At 39.1% G+C, this 20044-nt stretch overlaps 1 protein-coding gene and 1 pseudogene across 1 annotated transcript; both read right to left on the bottom strand.

The window, feature by feature from the left end:
- Positions 1–4304: 4304 nt before the first annotated feature.
- On the bottom strand, positions 4305–5214 carry LOC126596669 (pectinesterase inhibitor 3-like; annotated as a pseudogene).
- Positions 5215–7416: 2202 nt separating this feature from the next.
- On the bottom strand, positions 7417–8439 carry LOC126596667 (pectinesterase inhibitor 7-like). Its single transcript, XM_050263336.1, has one exon. The coding sequence runs from the start codon at positions 8283–8285 to the stop codon at positions 7650–7652; it is 636 nt and encodes a 211-aa protein (XP_050119293.1). The 5' UTR covers positions 8286–8439; the 3' UTR covers positions 7417–7649.
- Positions 8440–20044: the final 11605 nt, after the last annotated feature.

Here is a 20044-nt window from a genome sequence, read left to right as displayed (position 1 = left end):
CTACGCTCGATCGGACACGTCGGTCTTCACGGGCCCTACAGCCACACCCTTGAAGTCGTCTATACAAATATTCACGTTGGTAAGCGTAGCGCTCAACCATGTCAACACGTTACTGATCTGGAACTACAATTTATTTTAAATATTTAATTATATTACATTTAATTTCATAAATTAATTTCCTTTATTTTTTTTCTAGGTACACCAAGCAGACGAATTGTATATGGAGAGCAGCTCAAAACCTTTTTAGTTTCACAGTTGTTGGGAAATTTGTAAACGGTGGGTGTTATTTGAAGATCCACCATAGAGAGCTCCTACGCCGGTGTTCGAAACTATATCCTCAACTGCAGATATGAATGAAGATGGATTTCCAACCATTCAACAAACAAGGGTAGAAAATCTGTTTTCGAATGAAGGTTCCATAACGAGGGCTATGGGACGAAACAAGGTGCGAAGGTTGAAGGAAAAGGGTAAGGCAAGTGATGATTACGCCGCTCAACATGAAGTGACGGCCTCATTGCGATTATTGGCAGAGCAAAATGCCCTTGAGGCGGAAGAAAGGAAATGTAGGCATGAAGAACATGCCAAACAAATACAAGAAGAGATTAATGATATGAATATGGAAATGAACACTTCGAATTACACACCAATGAGTAAGGCCTATTTTGATAGGAAAAAAAAAATTATGAGCCGACGGCAGTTGTTTACCTTTGACTATACTCCTACGATGGCAGATGATAAAGATGATGTTGATTATAGATATTAAATTTAGGGTAAAGTACAAAAAACTACCTCAACTATTGGTGTCACGACACTTTCATACCTCATCTTTTAAAATTGACAATGTCATACCTCATCTTACGAATTTGTGCCAATGTCATACCTCCGTTAGTTTTTCTGTTAATTTCTCAGTTAAGTGCTGACGTGGCTAGATTTTTTATTAAAAAATTAATTAAATATTAAAAAAAAACAAAAAACAAAAAACCAAAAAAAAAACCCTTCAACCCGTGTCCCCCTCCCCAAAAACCCATATTCCCTTCTCTCCTACCCAACCCTCTCTCTCTCTCACCTTTCTCTGTTCTCTCTCCCTGCATCCCAAAACCCAGAAACCCTTCCCACCCGACCTGTAATGCTCCACCCTAACTTGCCCTTTCTGCAGGCTAGGGCACACCAACACCAGCGACCCCTTCACCACTGCCATTTGCTGCACCAACATCCCACCATCCCTACTCGCCACCGCCATCAACCACAGACCCACTTCTCCAAGCTCTCGCTATGAAGCTCTGCCTCAGCGCCTCGCTCGACCGGGTCTCTTCGACCCAATCGCCGACGACCTGCCCGTTTCGAACCCGCCAACTAGCGAAGGCAGCTCGAGATTTACCACTAGCTCTCGCAGTAGTCATCGATCTCCGCCATTAAAGTAGAGCTCCAGCACCTGATTCTATCGATTCTCGACGACCCGGTCGTCAGTCGAGTCTTCGCCGAAGCGGGTTTTCGGAGCTCCGAAATCAAGCTTGCAATTTCATGCCCTTTTCCTCAGATTCTTAGATACCCGCACTCCAGAGGCCACCATCATCTCTTTCTCTGCAACTTAGCTGATTGCCCAGACACGGATCATCCGACCCGAACCATTTTCACTGACGATGACGAAAATTCGAGGAGAATAAGAGAGGATCTCAGGAGAAAAAATGGCAGAACTGGTGGCGGTGTTGGTGGTGGAGGGTTGGGTGGTGGGTTTGGGTGTTGCAGCAGGTGGTCTGAGGGGGGAGGAAGATGTGTTGGGGCTGGTGCGATCTGGGTTTAGGGTGGTTTTGGTTTTGGGTTGGGGGAGGACGGAAGAGGGAAGAAAGGGTGACGGGGATAAGGGTGGTCCTATGCAAAAAAAAATAAAAAATAAAGATTTTTTTTTTTTAGTTTTTAATATTTAATTAATTGAAAAAAAATTAATTAAAATTTTAATAAAAAATATGGCCACATCAGCACTTAACTAAGAAATTAACAGAAAAACTGACGGAAGTCTGATATTGGCACAAATTCGAAAGATGTGGTATGACATTGTTAATTTTAAAAGATGAGGTATGAAAGTGTCGTGACACCAATAGTTGAGGTAGTTTTTTGTACTTTACCCTTAAATTTAAGTTATTGTGGTTTTTAAATTTATGTTAATGTTGTTTTCAAATTTAATTTGTAGTTTTTAAATTTAATTTGTCGTTTTTAAATTGTAGTTGTAGTTTTTAAATTTAAGTTGTTATTGTTTTTAAATTTAAGTTGTTGTAGTTTTTAAATTTAAATAATATATTATGTTTGGCCCTATGGCCCGCGATTGGAGACGGTTTTTTGTGACAGGGCTAAAACTAGCCCTCTGGCCCTTTGGCCCTTAGTTGGAGATGGAGACAAATATAATCATGTACTGTTCATTAAAATATTAATATCTTGGAAGGCCAGAGGGCTAAAACAAGCCATATGACCAACCATCGGTTGGAGATGACCTTACTATTCATAGAGTGCACCAGCTTGTCCAATTCTTGTAATTAGTGTGTGTGTGTGTATATATATATTGCAAAAAAATTATAATTAGAACCTATCATTTTGTTTATTTTCGTCTAAAGATCATTTGCATAGGATGCTAATCAAATCAAAGATCGTCATCTCTCAACTAAATTAGTGGAATTGGTCATTGAAACTCTTTTTTCTTAGTGTTATTTGATACATATAGATGCATTTATGTAGAAATGATACTTGAATAACGACAAAGTAAATGTAGGGTTCATGTTATAAAATTGTACGGTAAAATACGTTACTCACAAGGGGTGAGTAGGATAGTGCACCGTATAGAAGTGGATGCAAGTATTGTCCTTATAATATTGTAAAGATACACCATGTGTCAAGTATTCCCGGTTTGGGGGGAGGCAGTAGATGCGGGTGGAATCTCTTTGCCCCATATAGAAGTGGATGCAAGTATTGTCCTTATAATCCGTAATCAAAATAGATGGAATTGGATTGAGGAAGAATTGAATTGAGGATAATTGAAATCCAGATTTCCATTAAAGCTGTTTACTACAGTTTTTTGGAATCAGAGTATAAATGGTCTTGTTTGAATATAAGTTGTTTACTAATTCACTTGAATCGGAATGAAAATTTGTATGATTACTAGAATGCCCTTTATTATAAATAAATATTTTATAAGAACTTATAGGAAATCAAGTCAATTGATATAAAATTAAAAATTAAAAACTAACCAACCAAACCCCAACCCAACCGTTCTCTCTATCTCTGCCTCAATCATCTTTCAACAATTTGAAATTCACGGTGGGTTTAAGGCCTATGGGAAGTGCTGGTTGTGGTGATGTAATTTCTTTGAAGTATAGTTTACGGGGTATATCATGTTGATTTGAATGTGAGGAGTTTTGGTTTTTAGCATTGTGTTAAAAAGAAATAACCAAAATGGGTTCTTCTTCAGCTTTCGCTTGATCTTGTTTTCTGGTTGTCGTTGTTGTCTAGGAAGATGATGGTGGGTATGTGGCCTTTGGAAGACAGGAAGGGGGCAGTAGTGAGGGAGACGCAGACAGACTAACGCTGGGCACGGGAGCTGGTTTTATCATTGGAATTTCAGCAATTATGTGCGGGCATTATGGGTATGAAAAATGGATTTCCCCATTCCCTCATTCTTCTGGAACTCAAATATCAATTACTATCAAGGGATCCAATTCCTCCAAAGCGAGGAATTGAATTCCAAAATTTGTGTGGGTCCCACCATATTTTTTATTCCTTAAAATTTAGTAAACACATGAGTGGTTCTTAATCGGAATACGATTCTATGTTTTGATTCCCTTTACGTATACGTAAACGCGCTCTATGTGTCAAGCATTCCCGGTTTGGGGGGAGGCAGGAGATGCGGGTGGAATCTCTTTGCCCCCTCGCCTTTGTTATAGGTCAATCTCACCTCTGACCTCTCTCCATCTCTCACGTTACATAAATGCTCATGAGATATCAATAATTTGTTTAAGAGAGAGATAATTGCTAGACATAAAAGGTTAATTACGTTTGAAGTTTAAATTATTAACTTAATTCTTATTTCACAATAAATAAATGAAAGGTTATTGAGTTTTTTTTTTTTTTTTGACCTATTGCATAATTTAAAAAGGAATTTAATGCTATATCAAGGGTGAGCGGAAACAGGCTCCATATATTGAACGAAGAAACACAACTATTACTTTTGAAGTGCTTTGTAAATGTCACACGTGATATATAATGGTGTGTCTATATCTCATCATGTGATTTTTTAATTAATCTTCTTGAAAGTGCAAACTTAAGCAATAAAACTTCGTCCTTAATTCATGGCCGTAGCCACTCTATTCAAATCATTCATCCAAACAACTAATTATGGAAGTGCAAAACTTGGGAATGCGCGATTTTAGTAATGCCTAATCATATTGGCGATCCAGTTTTTCATAATTTGATTATAGTAACACTTATGGTGACATTTGGTGGTTGTGCATAATAGATCAACATATATAATTTAACATTTGAAACGAGAGGTAGGCTTGATTAAGGCGCGGCCTTAAGATTATTGACGAGCGCAAGCGCATTGTGAGTAAGCTTCTCCACCTCTTGCGCCGATTGGACACGTCGGTCTTCACTGGCCCTTCCGCCACACCCTTGAAGCCTTCTATACAAGTATCCTCGTCGGTAAGCGCAGCGCTCAACCATGTCAACACGTTACTGATCTGGAGCTGGAATGACGGGGTGCCAGGGGCGTCGAGCTCTTTCATCTGCTTAAGTGAGTCGCCAAAGCTATCGACGGCGTTGCCTAAGACCTCTGTGCAGCTGCTAAGGGCGTCTGCTGTGCGCGGGTCTGGTTGGTGGGGGATTTTAGAGACGTAGTCGGCCGTGTTCTTAGCACTGGTTAGGCCGGCGCTGATGGCATCCTTCGCGGCCTGGATATTGTCATTAGATGGAGCTCCGATGGTAGAGATAGGGTGGGAGAGGAAGAAGAAGAGGAAGAGGAGAGAGAGAAGAAACTGGGTCGACATTTGTTTGGTGTTGTTCATGATCATTGAATGAGAATTCTGCTTCTTGATCAGTCTGCTTTCATGTGTTTTGGGTGGGGCATTTATGTAGCTGGAGAAGATATGTATTAGGGTTTATTTGTGGAAACTCGAGAAGATTAGTATTAGGGTTGATTTGTGGAAACTCGAATCTCGTCTGAAATTTCGACCAAAAAAAAAAATCTCGTCTGAAAAAGAATTAATTAATTGTTTTCCTCTTAAAAATTTCCAATACTCTTTAGAAATCATTTCCAAATTCCTTTTTTTTTTTTTTGAACAAATATTTTTCAAACTCTTTGAATGGGACTATTTTAGAAGAAAAAAATGCAGTGCAAATGGTTAGTTATAATGGTTGTGGATATGATTTGTAGCCAAATTAATTAGACCAGTAAACTATTTCCTCTCAAGAAATTATTAAGTGTATCTAATAAACGACATGTGGGATTGCTTGGAGCCGGAGTGACTATTTAACACTTTGGCTATTGATGTAAACATTTCTATTCGTATCTAATATTACTATCATTTGACAAAAAAAAAAAAAAAACGATGTGCTACTAAATAAATTGTTTTACAAGTGGAAATGGCATTCCACAATTTTACCCTATCGATAAAAAAAAATACAATTAATACTAAAAAGAAAAATAAAAAGAAAGTGAAGAATATCCAGCAACAAGTGCCCAGTTCGAATCTCCCTCGTTATAGTTAATAATTTAAATTAATGTACAACAACTAGTCAAAATAAAAGTCAACCGAATTAAGTCTGAACAAAGAAATAGAGCATACAAGAGAAAGAAAGGAAGCATATAAGAGCTATTATTTTTAAGAGATCCGTGGAGGTCACTCGTATATATGCAACGGTGTGTGTATGTCTCAAATGACCATTATTTTTTCAATAATATTTTTATTATCATCACAATATAACATAATATTGTACCACATCATGTGACAGTTGAGATAGACGTACACATCAATTAAAAATAAGTCTTGTGGCAATTGAGGTTGATAATTACATAAATAAAAAATAATAACTTAGTTTTTCATTAATAAAAAAAAAGTTGAAAAGGTCAATCAAACCCTAAATTTTGGATTCCCTCGTTGTAGCCTCCTCCCTTTCCTCTCTCCATCATCAATCATCTTCTTCCCAAGATCTGTTATTTCTTTTCCTCGAGATTGTTGTCCATGTCCATAGAATTATCTTCAGGGTGATTTTTTTTAGAATGATTTGAAATTTTTGAATTTTAATGATAATGACAAAATAAATAGTAAAGTGAATTGTACTATGATTGATTTTTTAATGTAAAAATTTGATTTTTTATTAAAGTAAACAGTACCATAAGTTTTTCGTTATAGTTCTTTTTTTATTTTTTGGATTACTCCATTCATTCTTACGGATGAATTATCCCGAGACTTTGAATCGATGCGCTGATTGACAATATTAGAACCCCTTCTAAACCATATAATCTAAGCGTGCATAAGAGTGATACCAATAGTCATCAACAATTTTGTTGTCGGAGAGGACGGGGTGGACAACCAATAGACAGGAGGTTGAGAAGCAGTGTGAAGGTGGAGAGGGGAGTGGGAGGAGGCCAAAGGGAGGCAGGCAAGAAAACGTAAAATTAATTTAGGATTTGATGAACTTCTGAAAAATTAATCTTTTTTGTTGGAATAAAAGAATTATTCATTAAGAATTGAGATTTTGGTGTGATTATCCACCTCATTTCGCCACAAGATTCTTTTTAATTGACATGACTTTTTCACGTTGTCATGGTATGAAATTTTGATATCAATTGGTAAGAGTATCGTTATTCTTATATTTTTATATGGAAATAATACTCATTTATATTTGCAAGTGACCCTTTATCACAGTGATAAAAAGTTATTGAGTTTTTTGCATGATGGTATGAGTTCAAATCTTATCAATGACTAATCTAACATGTAATTTAATAAAATCTATCTAGTCCAGTCGATGACTAATCTAATAAAATCTATTGTATGAAAAAAAAAAAAACAAACAAACAAACTGTGTGAGCATGATGGAAACTGGGTTTCTGAAAAAAAAATTGATGTTAAAAATTTGAGGTGTATAACACTGTATATTAAATGAACACAAGGAGAAACCTTGTCAATTATATCAGCATCATTAACGAATGAAAGGGAGGAGCAACTGCCACGCAGGGCCCCTCCTCCATCCACACCATATCTCATCTGCTCTGCACATGTGAGATAAACAGTGAGTCAACTCGTTCAGTTAGTAAATATTACAACAACAAAAATGAATAACTACATTTACTCGAATTTGAATCATCTTCTCGTAATTTTGATTGTAAAGTAAAATGTTGTTTGTATGATGGAAAAACTACGACCACAGCAGTTAGAAACCAAAATATATTACAAAAACATTAACAAACCCAGAAGAAGGGTCCAAATATACAAAAAGTAACAGAAATTAACTGAAGTTTGTGTTGTTCCCACTGAGCGACACAGTTAAGCATGTAAATACATACAGACAGAAGGTAATGTGTGGTTTAAACCTCTACTAATCTTCATTAGTTAATTCACTAACCAACAAAACTACTAAAACCAGAGATGGAGGCTCGTTTTTTATCAGGGCGCGCCCTTCTCAGCAACCCTATTAACGAGAGCGAGGGCATTGCTGGTAACCTTCTTCACATTCTCCACCCGGTTCGACACGTCGGTCTTGAGAGGGCCATCCTCCACGTCATCAAACCCGTCCGTACAGGTCTCCTCGTCGGTAAGCGCGGCGCTCATCCACGTCTGGACGTTGCTCATCTGGAACCGGAACGACGACGACCCACCACCGGAGGCTGCGGTGGAAATGAGCTGGCGCATCTGCTTGAGGGAGCCACGAATCTCGTCGACAGCGTCGCCGAAGTTGGAGAAGCAGTCGTGGAGGGCGGAGGCGGCGCGCGAGTCGGCACCGTAGTCGGCTTGACGTGAGATGTTGGAGACGTAGGCGGCCATGCTGCGTGCCCGGGCGAGGCTGACGGCGATGGCGACCTTGGCGAGCTGAGCCGGGTTGTCTTGGACGGCGCTGGCGAAGGGGGAAAGGGAGGTGTAGCAGAGGTCAGGGTACAGAGTGGCGCCGCAGCTTGTACGGATGAATTCCGCGTCGTTGGATGGGGATCCGACGGTGGGGATTGGTTGCAAGAGGAGGAAGAAGAGGAAGGTGAGGAAGAGTTGGGGGAGGAGGAAGTGGGTGGACATGCATTTGGTGTTCATGGTGTAGGGGAGTAGAGAGTATTATTGAACGAGAAGTGAGGACAGAACACACTGCTTCTTGTGCTCCATATGATGTTTGGGTTGGGGGTTTAAGTAGTACAAGTACGCTCCTTTTCTCAGATAAAATATTATATAGAGTGCCAATTTATTTGTTGGAATATATGGCCTATGTTTTTTTTGTATGAGAGTTTTAACGAAACATTTCTGGTATTAGACATTATATATTTCTTTAAACAAAATTCCATATTTATATATTAATGTGAGACTGAAATATCAAATGAGACGTAAAAGCAAAGGCCACCCATCTCGCGTGGGCGTCTGAATTGCGGCTGGTGGGGGGTGGTGCTTGCACCGAGAGATTTAACGGCGAGCCGTTGCCCACAAGACGACATCAACGGCTAAGATGCGACGGAAGCATCCACAGGACCACAATGCATAATGATCGTGATAATTGGACGGCTGGCGGCGTGGCATTTTATTCCTGAGGAGGGTGAGTCTCTTGACTTGAGAGTTGAAAGCTTGTTTGGCCTTCCATTTGCCCCACTAATACTAGTATTGCCAAGCGTGCAACTTTGTAGTATTATAGTGGAGGGTCCAAATTCCAAATACTCCATTACTAGTTCCACAACGCAACGTATGAATACTGGCATTTGAGCTTTGTAGTATCTTTTGACTTGTGTATAGCAAGAAGCATGCAAAGTTTTTATAGAATTTTTGTTGTTTTTTAATGATAGCGTTACCAGAATGCTTATAATCAAAAGTGTTTTATACAAAATATTCTGAAACGGATAATTGATGTGCAGTTTTCCTGACTCTTTCAGATATAAAAATGATTAGGTTCCCCACTAATAAAAGCAAAACGATATGTGAATATATAAATTGTTAGTTTTCGGTAATGGTTCGAAAGTGTGATTGCTAAGAGTAACAAGTTGAAGGTGAGCTTTATAAAATTTTCGATGGTGATATGGATGTATAATGGATGATCCAATATTCAAATACAATAAGATAGGGAAAAGGGACGACGACTACCTTTTGCCTTTTGGTGATGTTGGGAAATTCTGAATACTTTGCTTTGTTTTATCATGTTGGTGTTATGTTTGGTAATTAGTCCCAATTAAGCTACTGGGATCCTAATCTGAACTAACCCGCTTTTGGGAGAGAAGAAGGTATATATGATTGATTCACGAGCTTATCGGCGCAATTGACTCAAAACAAACTAATCTCAAAGATGAGGGAGACGTGCAAAAGCTTGTTTATGAGTTTGTGTTTGTCTGCTGGGCCGGGCAGGTTTTCTTGGTTCAAAGTTGAAGTTTTTCAAAAGGGATGCATGCATAATCATGACTGAGGGATCACATCAAATAGCAAGGTTGGGTTGCATGTGACGATTCGATTTAGAGCTATTCGGTCTCGATTTGGTTAAAAGATGTCTCTGTTTTGGATTTAGATCCTTTATTCTATTTTTCTCTGTCATGATCTGCTTGACTCCTATTCATACGACATCTCATCCAAATTTTATGAATAATGTGTCGACTGTAAATCTATATGAGAAATCAAGTAGAAAAAATCAAGCAGATGATTTGGGTCTCTCTGTTTGACCTCATATGAATGCAAAAAAAAACTATACATATTCACAACGAGTTTAATGCTAAGTTGTAGCCCATTGTAAGTATAAAGTGAGGTTGTGTCTTAACATAACAATATAGATTAGCAATTGAAAACAACCTTTTAAGATATAAAAAGATGTTTCCAATGGGTAATCATGCACAAATGGCCCACCCCCAATGGGCCACGCATCATTGTCAAAATTAAAACAACATTTAGCCTAATTCATTGCGTTAAACAAGGGGCAATCTCATCCGTAATTAAAGAGCATTTGAAGCAATATTCTATATCACGAGCTCGGTTGAGTACATTGAGGTAATGAGTAATGTGTACATTTGATTTACCTCTGCCTAGCTAGCTAGGTCAAAGGTGGGAAAATGTGTGTCAGGTGATGAGTTTAGTGGAGGCTAAAAGTGAGAGAATATTTTTGCTCACCACCCTTAAGTAATGGTTATACATTATCACCACTTAAGGACGGCGAGCAAAAATGCACCCCAAAAGTAAAGCTCTATCTTCTTCTTCTTCTTCTTTCTCTGTGTTTCTTTTTGCTAGCCATCATTTGAGGAATTCTTGGATAGGACCGTTCATATGCAATTAATTAGTTGAGTGAACAACAAATTTTATACTGTGGTTAGTAATTAATTAGTTGAGTGCATTGTCCTCTATATTAGGATTATAGGTTGTTCTTATTTGGGGTATAAGAAAGCAAAAGCTGGAGTCTTTTAGTTCATACAACCACCGAACCCATATCATGGTTTCTCTGAATTTAGCAGCAGCTATATATAGCTTGAACTGCAAGTCTGTAATTATGTTGTGTTAGTTCATCTTTTTCTGCAGTTGGATTTGGAGCTGAGAGTTGACCTACAAGTTCAAAACTTTTGCTGCCGCAGGCTCAACTCACCTTGCCCAATCAAAACGTCCTCTTTTTTCCCCTCCCATTTCCTTCTGTCTATCTGTATCTTCCATTGAAATTTGAAATCCCTTTGTACAATTACTGTACACGTATATAATCTTCGTATGTTCGTACTTAACCTTTTAGAAAATTTCAATTAGTTATATGAGAAAATGATTTCCGCACATTACTTTTTTCTAGTGCATATACTAGTTTGTTTCAAATAAAAAACTAGAAAATTAATTAAATGTAAAAAAAAAAAAAAAGACAGTTGTATTGATATAATTTCCGCATGTCTCTTCTCTCTACATATCGATAAATAATAATAAGTTTAAGAATATTGGAAAAATGAAATAGGATATTATGTTGATTCATGAATGGCCGATTTCGACTCATTGGGCTTTGGCAACTGAAATTTAGCTACACAAAATGCATGTGTCAGTCATTTTCTCATCCTCTACATGGAGAAAGAAATTAAAAGTACTGGACTCTCTCATCCTATTAACATCATAGACTTTCCAGGCTCATTGCTTCATGCGCAAATCTTTGTTTTTCTTTAACTACTTGATAATTAATCAAGTTTAGAAGGTGGCTTGTACTCAAAGCCAGGAGGCACTAACATGCAGCCATGCCAATAAGAATGTGCCATGTGGTGAGATTTCAGCCTCCCCTGCTTTCCTCAAACCATTGGCCAGGTAATTCATCAGGGAGGCATGCCCTCCTGTTTGGGTGTCATTCTCATCCCCTACTATTTTGTACGGTCACGGTTAAACCACGTCAATATTTTATATTAATTTTTTTATAGAGATAATAAAATAAAAAGCAATAAGAATATAAAATGTTGACGTGGTTTAACAGTGACCGCACAAATAGGAGGGAATGGGAAGGGCACCCAAATAGGAGGGCAGACAATCTGCGTCCATTCATCAGAACTCAATACATGCATGAATGTTATTGTGATGATTCATTTGAACTTGTGATGGCACTTGATTGAATTCTGATACATGCATAGTGACAATCTTGTTGCATGAGAATTCTGCCAATTCTCACGTTCTTATGAGTTCATGACCATACATTCAATCATGGACCATCTTTAGATGATCAAGAGAAGTTAACGGCTAGATTTGGATCGTTACTTTAACCTTAGCATTCTGCCATCCATGACATTGTTCACAGAGTCTGAATGACCTTCATCAGGAGGGCACCCACATGAACAAGGGTGCTTCTGGAATTATACGGAACTGTGAGGATAGCATTGTAATTTTGTAATTGAAATTTCTTCAGGTGGACCACATTCTAGGTGATAATCCACTGAGGATGTCGTTCATGGTTGGATACGGTGCACGCTACCCACAGAGGATACACCGCCTTGGCAGGTCATTACCGTCGGTGCATGCCCACCCGGCCCGCATCGGGTGCAAAGTCGGGTCTAGATACTTCTTAAGTCCAAAGCCCAACCCCAATTTGCTGGTGGGAGCCATCGTTGGTGAGCCCAACAGCTCAGACGAGTTCCCGGACTCGAGGGCCTTTCTTCCAAGAATCCAAGCCCACCATTTACATCAATTGGCCGTTGGTGGGCCTACTTTCATATTTTTCAGCCCACTATTGATTTCAACACCCAAATGTAAATTGTGACGAGTGTGGTGGTGCTCTAAGCTAGGTCACCCACTTACCCCGCCCCAATTGTTCTGAAATAATTCTAATTGTATCCAAATCCCAAATTGATGAAGAAACCACTGGTTATGCAAACAAACGAATTTTTTTTTAACAAACAATATTAGGGGAGGGGGTGACCTTAGCGTCATAATGGGCTAGCAATAATGTAGAGAGAAATACCATTAAACCATAGTATTAAGTGACTTTTTTTATTACTTTTGAATGTGATACGGAGAAAATGCTAATCTAAAACCGTAAACAAGCCGATGTAAAGTTTGAACATGTGATGGCAATGTAAATTAGGGTAATTGGTCAGGACAATGCTTTTATTCCCAATTACTGAGTTTGAGTCACTTGAGTTTGGTTTGTTTAATGTCTTTTGAATTTGGACTAAGGTCGTTGTGGAATAAAATACTACTTTTATTAAGGGGAGGGGAGGGTTTAAAACTATTTAGGGCTTTTATGAAAAGTGATCCTTATTTTTTGAAAAAAAAAAGGATTAGGTGTAAGGCCCACTCCACATCGAATTTCAACGATCCGAACCGTCTATTTTGTTAGTCTCGATTCATAGATCATCCTTGCAAAAATTCGATTCAATCCGAAACCATTTGCCTATTTAATTATCAAGATAAAATTTCATTGTTTCTTATTTAACAAAGTATTCGTTTATTTCTTTGAACCCAATTAGATGTCTTAAATATTTCCGATTTGGCTAATATTTTGCAAGGATGATCTATGAGGTACAACGTGAAAATAGATGGTTCAGATCGTTAAAGTTCTATGTGGTGTGAACCCCACAATTAATCCTAATTTTTATAAAAAAATAAGGATCCCTTCCCTTAAGGCTTCCTAAAACTATTATATTAATTCATGACGAACATATAATATTCTTGGGTTGAGTTCATAACTTATTGCCTTAAATATTAAAAAATGGTCCATGTGTTATAACTATTTGACCAATTTAGTCCCCATATTTTTAATTTGGCCAATTTAGTTATCATGACATAGAAAAAGGGGGGGGGGGGTGTGCAAGAAAATTAGGAGATGATAGAACGTTAGGGAGGAGAGTAATTTTTCTTTTGATTTTTAATTTTTATTTCATTTTTAAATCAAATATAGATAATCTTATAAATAAGTTTATAATATTTTATTAATTTTTAACAGAGATTGGATGAAATATCCTTAATTAGTTAACAAAGATAAATATAAGGACCAAATTGGCCAAATTAAAATCACATAGATTAAATAGACCTAATGACTAGAACCCAGGTACTATTGTAACATTTAAACTATACTTATTTATATATGACCCATTGTTTGACTCTCATTCCCCTAGAGAACTTCCCATCAATATGGTCATGCGCATGGAGGAGAAGTATCTCCCCTCCTAATCTCTCTTCCCTTCCATGCCCTCTTATTTGAACGGTCACAATTAAGTCATGTCAACATCTTATATTCATTTTTTTATAGGAACAATAAGATAAAAAGTAATGTGTAAGAGGAGGGAAGGGAAGATGATGGGAATATGAGAGAAAAGAATCATAATCCCATGCGCATTGCGAGCATGACACATCTTATTAGTTTGAATGGACTTGCAACTTTTTTTGCAAACTACGTATCATGAAGAAAATATTGACATTGAAAATAGAAGATTTAAATAGTTGTGAAAATCAAATTTAACAGCTAAAATATTTGTAACATTGAATAATACATAGCATTGAAGCTGTACAATTTTTTTTGTTTGTGATGAGAAAATTAGTGAAAGTTCCTTATAAAACTTGACGTGATTTGGCATAAGTGGGGTAACTAAACAACAAAATTAAAAAGTAGGTAGTGAAAGATGTATAAGAACCACTAACCCCTCCTCATTCCCACATTGTGAGTCTGAAGGGACAGCCATGAACCAGAGTAATAATACAAAGTTGAATGATGCAAACTCATGAAAGCCTCTTGCTTTGTTTGTATGTTAATAATTTAAACAAGAGTAATAATACAAAGTTGAATAATGCAAACCCACCCATGAGAGCCTCTTGCTTTGTTTGTATGTAATAATCCATCTTCTGGAGCATTCTTTAGTCATCTGAGCCCACTAAAATATTAATTATCTCTTCACTCAAGATTTTAGTCTCATAATTCTATTTTTGTATAAATTATGGAGTAAATAGGCCCCATTAAAAATTATTTTTACAAAAAAAAGAAGCTAAAATGAAGATATTTTGCTCATCCGATTATTCTTTAATGAAGAGGCAAACCACATTTTTCAGTTAATAATTCAAATTATGGCAATTTTAATTGAACAATTAAATGTCTTTATTTAGTTGGTTTTGTGCGTGATTAAATTTCGAAGAGTAACTTAGAAAATGAACATTTCTAAGCATCAATCAACATTGTTTTTTTTTTTTTTTTAAATATGACTTTAGCCTCTAAAATTTAATTTTATCCGTATAAAATCGGACATAAGTTTTTTACTTGAATAAAACTAGTTGAATAGATTTCACATCAGCAAAATTATTAAGAGTGGTGATAAACACACCCCATTATTCTATCTTCTCACCTATATTTTAGTAAAAATGTTAATAGCATGTTTATCCTTTTATAAAAAGACTTTTAAATCCTTATTTATTTTATTATAATTAATGTTATTATAGCTCAAAAAAAAGAAACCTAGAAAAAAAAACTCAACTACCATTTCTCCTGTCCCCACCCTGTTTCTCTTTCTCCCCACCACCGTCTCTCCATCTCTCTCAAACTGGGAAAAATGAAAATCTCCCTCCTCATCACCCACCACCATTCCATAACCCAGCCGCCACCGCACTGCTGTCCACCTATGTTCCATCAAAATTGCATTTCAACCATTGCTGACAAAGAGAGAGGGTATACGTCCTCTCTCTCCCCTGTGCTTCTCTCTCTTCCTCCCCTCCCATTTCTCTCTCTACTTCCCTCTTCCGTTTTTCTCTCTTCCCAAAGAAGATGCCACCAAGCAGGTGTCCAAGGTTTTGGTTGCTAACGGGGGTAGGTGACATTTTAAGGGGGTGGTGCGGCTAGGGTGATGACATTCTGATAAATTAAAATAGAATGAATTTAGATATAAATTAGAGGATATTTTAGGAATGACAGTGATGAAGAAATAACATTTCAAATTTTTAACTTTTTATAGTGGGTCAAATTATAAGGTGGATGGGGAAATAAGATAATGGGGTGTGTCTAGTAGCATTCTTCATTAATTATGTTTGACATTACACAACAACAACAACAACAACAAAGCATTTTCCCACTAAGTGGGGTCGGCTATATGAATCCTAGAACGCCATTGCGCTCGGTTTTGTGTCATGTCCTCCGTTAGATCCAAGTACTCTAAGTCTTTTCTTAGAGTCTCTTCCAAAGTTTTCCTAGGTCTTCCTCTACCCCTTCGGCCCTGAACCTCTGTCCCGTAGTCACATCTTCGAACCGGAGCGTCAGTAGGCCTTCTTTGCACATGTCCAAATCACCGGAACCGATTTTCTCTCATCTTTCCTTCAATTTCGGCTACTCCTACTTTACCTCGGATATCCTCATTCCCAATCTTATCCTTTCTCGTGTGCCCACACATCCCATGAAGCATCCTCATCTCCGCCACACCCATTTTGTGTACGTGTTGATGCTTCACCGCCCAACATTCTGTGCCATACAACATCGCTGGCCTTATTGCCGTCCTATAAAATTTTCCCTTGAGCTTCAGTGGCCTACGACAGTCACACAACACGCCGGATGCACTCTTACACTTCATCCATCCAGCTTGTATTCTATGGTTGAGATCTCCATCTAATTCTCCGTTCTCTTGCACGATAGATCCTAGGTAGCAAAAACGGTCGCTTTTTGTGATATTCGCTAGATTGCTCCGGTCATTAGTGTGGATAAGTATATAAATGGATAGAGATAGGAAAGCAAACACAAGATGTACGTGGTTCACCCAGATTGGCTACGTCCACGGAATAGAGGAGTTCTCATTAATTGTGAAGGGTTTACACAAGTACATAGGTTCAAGCTTTCCTTTAGTAAGTACAGGTGAATGATTTAGTACAAATGACATTAGTAAATATTGTGGGAGAATGAGCTCGTAATCACGAAACTTCTAAGTATCGGAGTGTGGTATCGTCTTGACTTGCCTTATCTGTCTCATAAGTAGATGTGGCATCTTCTCTGGAAGTACTCTTCCTCCATCCAGGGGTGGTATCTTTAACTGGTGGAGATGCACAAGGTAATGTATCAATTTCACTTGAAGCTTCCTTGTAGTTTCAGGCTTGGTCAAGCGCGATACAAACCATGTAGTAGGAGTCCCCCAAGTCGCCGAGCTAGGGGATCTGCTGAAAGAGGTGACAGACAAGGTAAGCAATCAGAGCTCTTGCTGATTGTTCACATTCTCCCTATCTTGCAGGCAGCATGAAGGATAAAGAGAAGAAAAATGAGAAGAGATGATATGTGATACTTTTGCTTTTGAAGAAGTAACTTTCCACATGCTTATTCTTGAACTGAGCTGGAGGGTTTTCTGGTTTCCTCCAGAGTATAAGGACGACTGAAGAATTTGAGGGTCAAAACAAGTCCATCAAATCTAGAGTACGTTCGACCCTGCTAATATGGGATACTTTTTCTTTGACAGAGTAATGGATGTATCGGCACGTGTGCTGTTACGCTTGTCTCCACATGCTTCCTTGTATCCTTCTCACTTGCCCTATTTGTTCCTCAGGCAGATGCGGTATCTTCCCTGGAAGCATAAGATGTTGAAGATGAGTACTCGAGAGCAATGCCAGGTAAGTAATCAGGTAAGGGGTTCCAGGCAGTCAGTTCCTGGCTGGAAGCTTGATTCCAAGTGCTGACTGATTGCTCTCTTTCTCCTTGTCTTGCAGGTAAGAACAAGGCCAAAGGAAAAGACAGGGAAAAAGCATGATATGGGATACTCTTGCTTTTAACCCTGATGATATGAGATATTCTTGCTCTAGTATAGCTTGTTTGCAGAGGTATTATCGGGGGGAAAGAAAGCTGAATATTTCGAAAGGCTTTGTTGGGAGTGCCCTCTCAGATATGAGGAAGGGTTGAGCATTTTTGCAAGTCTGTCTGTCCGTTGGGGATGGAGGTCGACATATATAGGAGTCTCCTTAACAACAAGTAGTAATGCTATTCCTTTACCCTGCTTGGTCATAGCACGGTAGTGGGAGCTGTCAGCTTCACATGTTTTAACTCTGTCAGAGCACTTTGAAAAAGTGGTCTGTGGTATCTGGAAAGCTGATGTTGCGTGTGAAGATTACAGACAGCTTTATCCAAGGAGATCCGGCTCTTGCAGTTGGGAAAGTGTTGCCTCTTCGGTTTTCGAACAAGCAATCCTATCGGGGATCTGGTTCTCGAGATTCGGAAAACGATGCCTCTTCGATTTTTGAGAAAGCAATCATGCTGGGGGTCTGGCTCTCGAGATTTGGAGAGCGATGTCTCTTCGATTTTTGAGAAAGTAATCATGTTGGGAGTCTGGCTCTCGAGATTCGGAGGGCGGTGCCTTTTCGATTTTGGAGCAAGCAATCTTGTTGGGAGTGTTTTCTCGAATGTGAGTAAAGGTTGGGCATGTTTGCTAGTCTACCTTGCCACGAAGCACAGAGGTTGACACACAAGGACTTTCCAATTATCCAGCGATGGTACTGTTCCTTTACCCTCTCTTCGATTTTTGATAAAGTAGTCATGTTGGGAGTCTGGCTCTCGAGATTCGGAGGACGGTGCCTCTTCGATTTTGGAGCAAGCAATCTTGTTGGAAGTGTTTTCTCGAATGTGAGTAAAGGTTGGGCATGCTTGCTAGTCTACCTTGCCACGAAGCACAAAGGTTGACACACAGGGACTTTCCAATTATCCAGCAGTGGTACTGTTCCTTTACCCTTGTGGGTAATAATATGGTAGCTAGACCTTCAAAATTTATGTGTCTAAACTTTGTTAGTGCTGTTTCTTTGCTATTCTTTTACCCTTCTTGGTCAGAGCGATGTAGTGGGAGCTGCAAGCTTCACGTGCTCAACTTTGGCAGAGAACTTTGGCAAAGTTATCTGTGGTACCCATGAGCTACTGTTGCGTGTGGGAAGTGGGTGATTGAACAGTAAGACTCATGTGCTTTCTACTTCACCAGAAGTCTTCGACAGAATGCCCATAATTTCCACAAAGCTAAGTGTGCGTGTGACAGGTGCTGACAAGGCTGGAAAAGTAGGTGCCTTTTCGATTTATGAGATCGGCCCTCGTGGTCTCTGAGCAGCCCAGCTTTTGAGAAAGCAAGCGCCTCTTCGATTTCTGAGATCGGCCTTCGTGGTCTTTGAGCAGCCCAGCTTTTGAGAAAGCAGACGCCTTTTCGATTTCTGAAGCTCCGTCGAGTGCAGATTTTTATAGGGGCTGGCATTAAGTTCCAAAGCACACTTGAATCTCCACCAGTAGAAGCTCGATTCTTGCACTTCTAAGATCTTGATTTGTCCGCCCTCTTCTCTCTTCAACACCTTTGAAAATGTCTGGCCTCTCCGACCGTCGTTTTGACTTGAACCTTGTTGAAAAGGCAGCCCCGCCTTCTCCAGACAACATATGGCGCCCATCCTTCGTCTCCCCTACTGGTCCTCTTACCGTTGGGGATTCCGTGATGAAGAATGATATGACCGCTGCGGTGGTGGCCAGGAACCTTCTCACTCCCAAAGATAACAGACTACTTTCCAAACGGTCTGATGAGTTAGCTGTTAAGGATTCTCTGGCTCTCAGTGTTCAGTGTGCAGGTTCTGTGTCTAATATGGCCCAACGCCTATTTGCTCGAACCCGCCAAGTTGAATCATTGGCGGCTGAAGTGATGAGTCTCAAACAGGAGATTAGAGGGCTCAAGCATGAGAATAAACAGTTGCACCGGCTCGCACATGACTATGCTACAAACATGAAGAGGAAGCTTGACCAGATGAAGGAATCTGATGGTCAGGTTTTACTTGATCATCAGAGATTTGTGGGTTTGTTCCAAAGACATTTATTGCCTTCGTCTTCTGGGGCTGTACCGCGTACTGAAGCTCCAAATGATCAACCTCTGATGCCTCCTCCTTCTAGGGTTCTGTCCAGTACTGAGGCTCCGAATGATCCCCCTCTGGTGCCTTCTCTTTCTGGGGCTCTACCGACTGCTGAGACTTCTCCTAAGCAACATTTGTGAAGGCTCCCTCTTGTTTGTTTATTTTGACTCGTGTATATGTACATATTTGTAGCTTATCGGGGATATCAATAAATAAGCTTTCCTTCATTTCAACGCTAAGTTCTTTGAATTTTCTTTTGTTGAAGCTTTGTGAGTGGAGCATGTAGGTTGAGGTAGTGTTCCCTTAATTTCCTGAATGAGGAAAACTTCTCGGTTGGAGACTTGGAAAATCCAAGTCACTGAGTGAGATCGGCTAGATGAATCTTAGAACACCATTGTGCTCGGTCCTATGTCATGTCCTTCGTTAGATCCAAGTACTCTAAGTCTTTTCTTAGAGTCTCTTCCAAAGTTTTCCTAGGTCTTCCTCTACCCCTTCGGCCCTGAACCTCTGTCCCATAGTCGCATCTTCTAATCGGAGCGTCAGTAGGCCTTCTTTGCACATGTCCAAACCAT

Source organism: Malus sylvestris, chromosome 13, assembly GCF_916048215.2.
Source record: "Malus sylvestris chromosome 13, drMalSylv7.2, whole genome shotgun sequence".
NCBI lineage: Eukaryota > Viridiplantae > Streptophyta > Magnoliopsida > Rosales > Rosaceae > Malus > Malus sylvestris.
The sequence above is the reverse complement of the archived record's forward strand: the minus strand, read 5'-3'. Positions and strand labels throughout refer to the sequence as shown.

What these genes read in the sequence shown, in the direction of transcription:
- LOC126596667 (XM_050263336.1), bottom strand. Translation starts at nt 8,285, where the DNA reads ATGAACACCAAATGCATGTCCACCCACTTCCTCCTCCCCCAACTCTTC.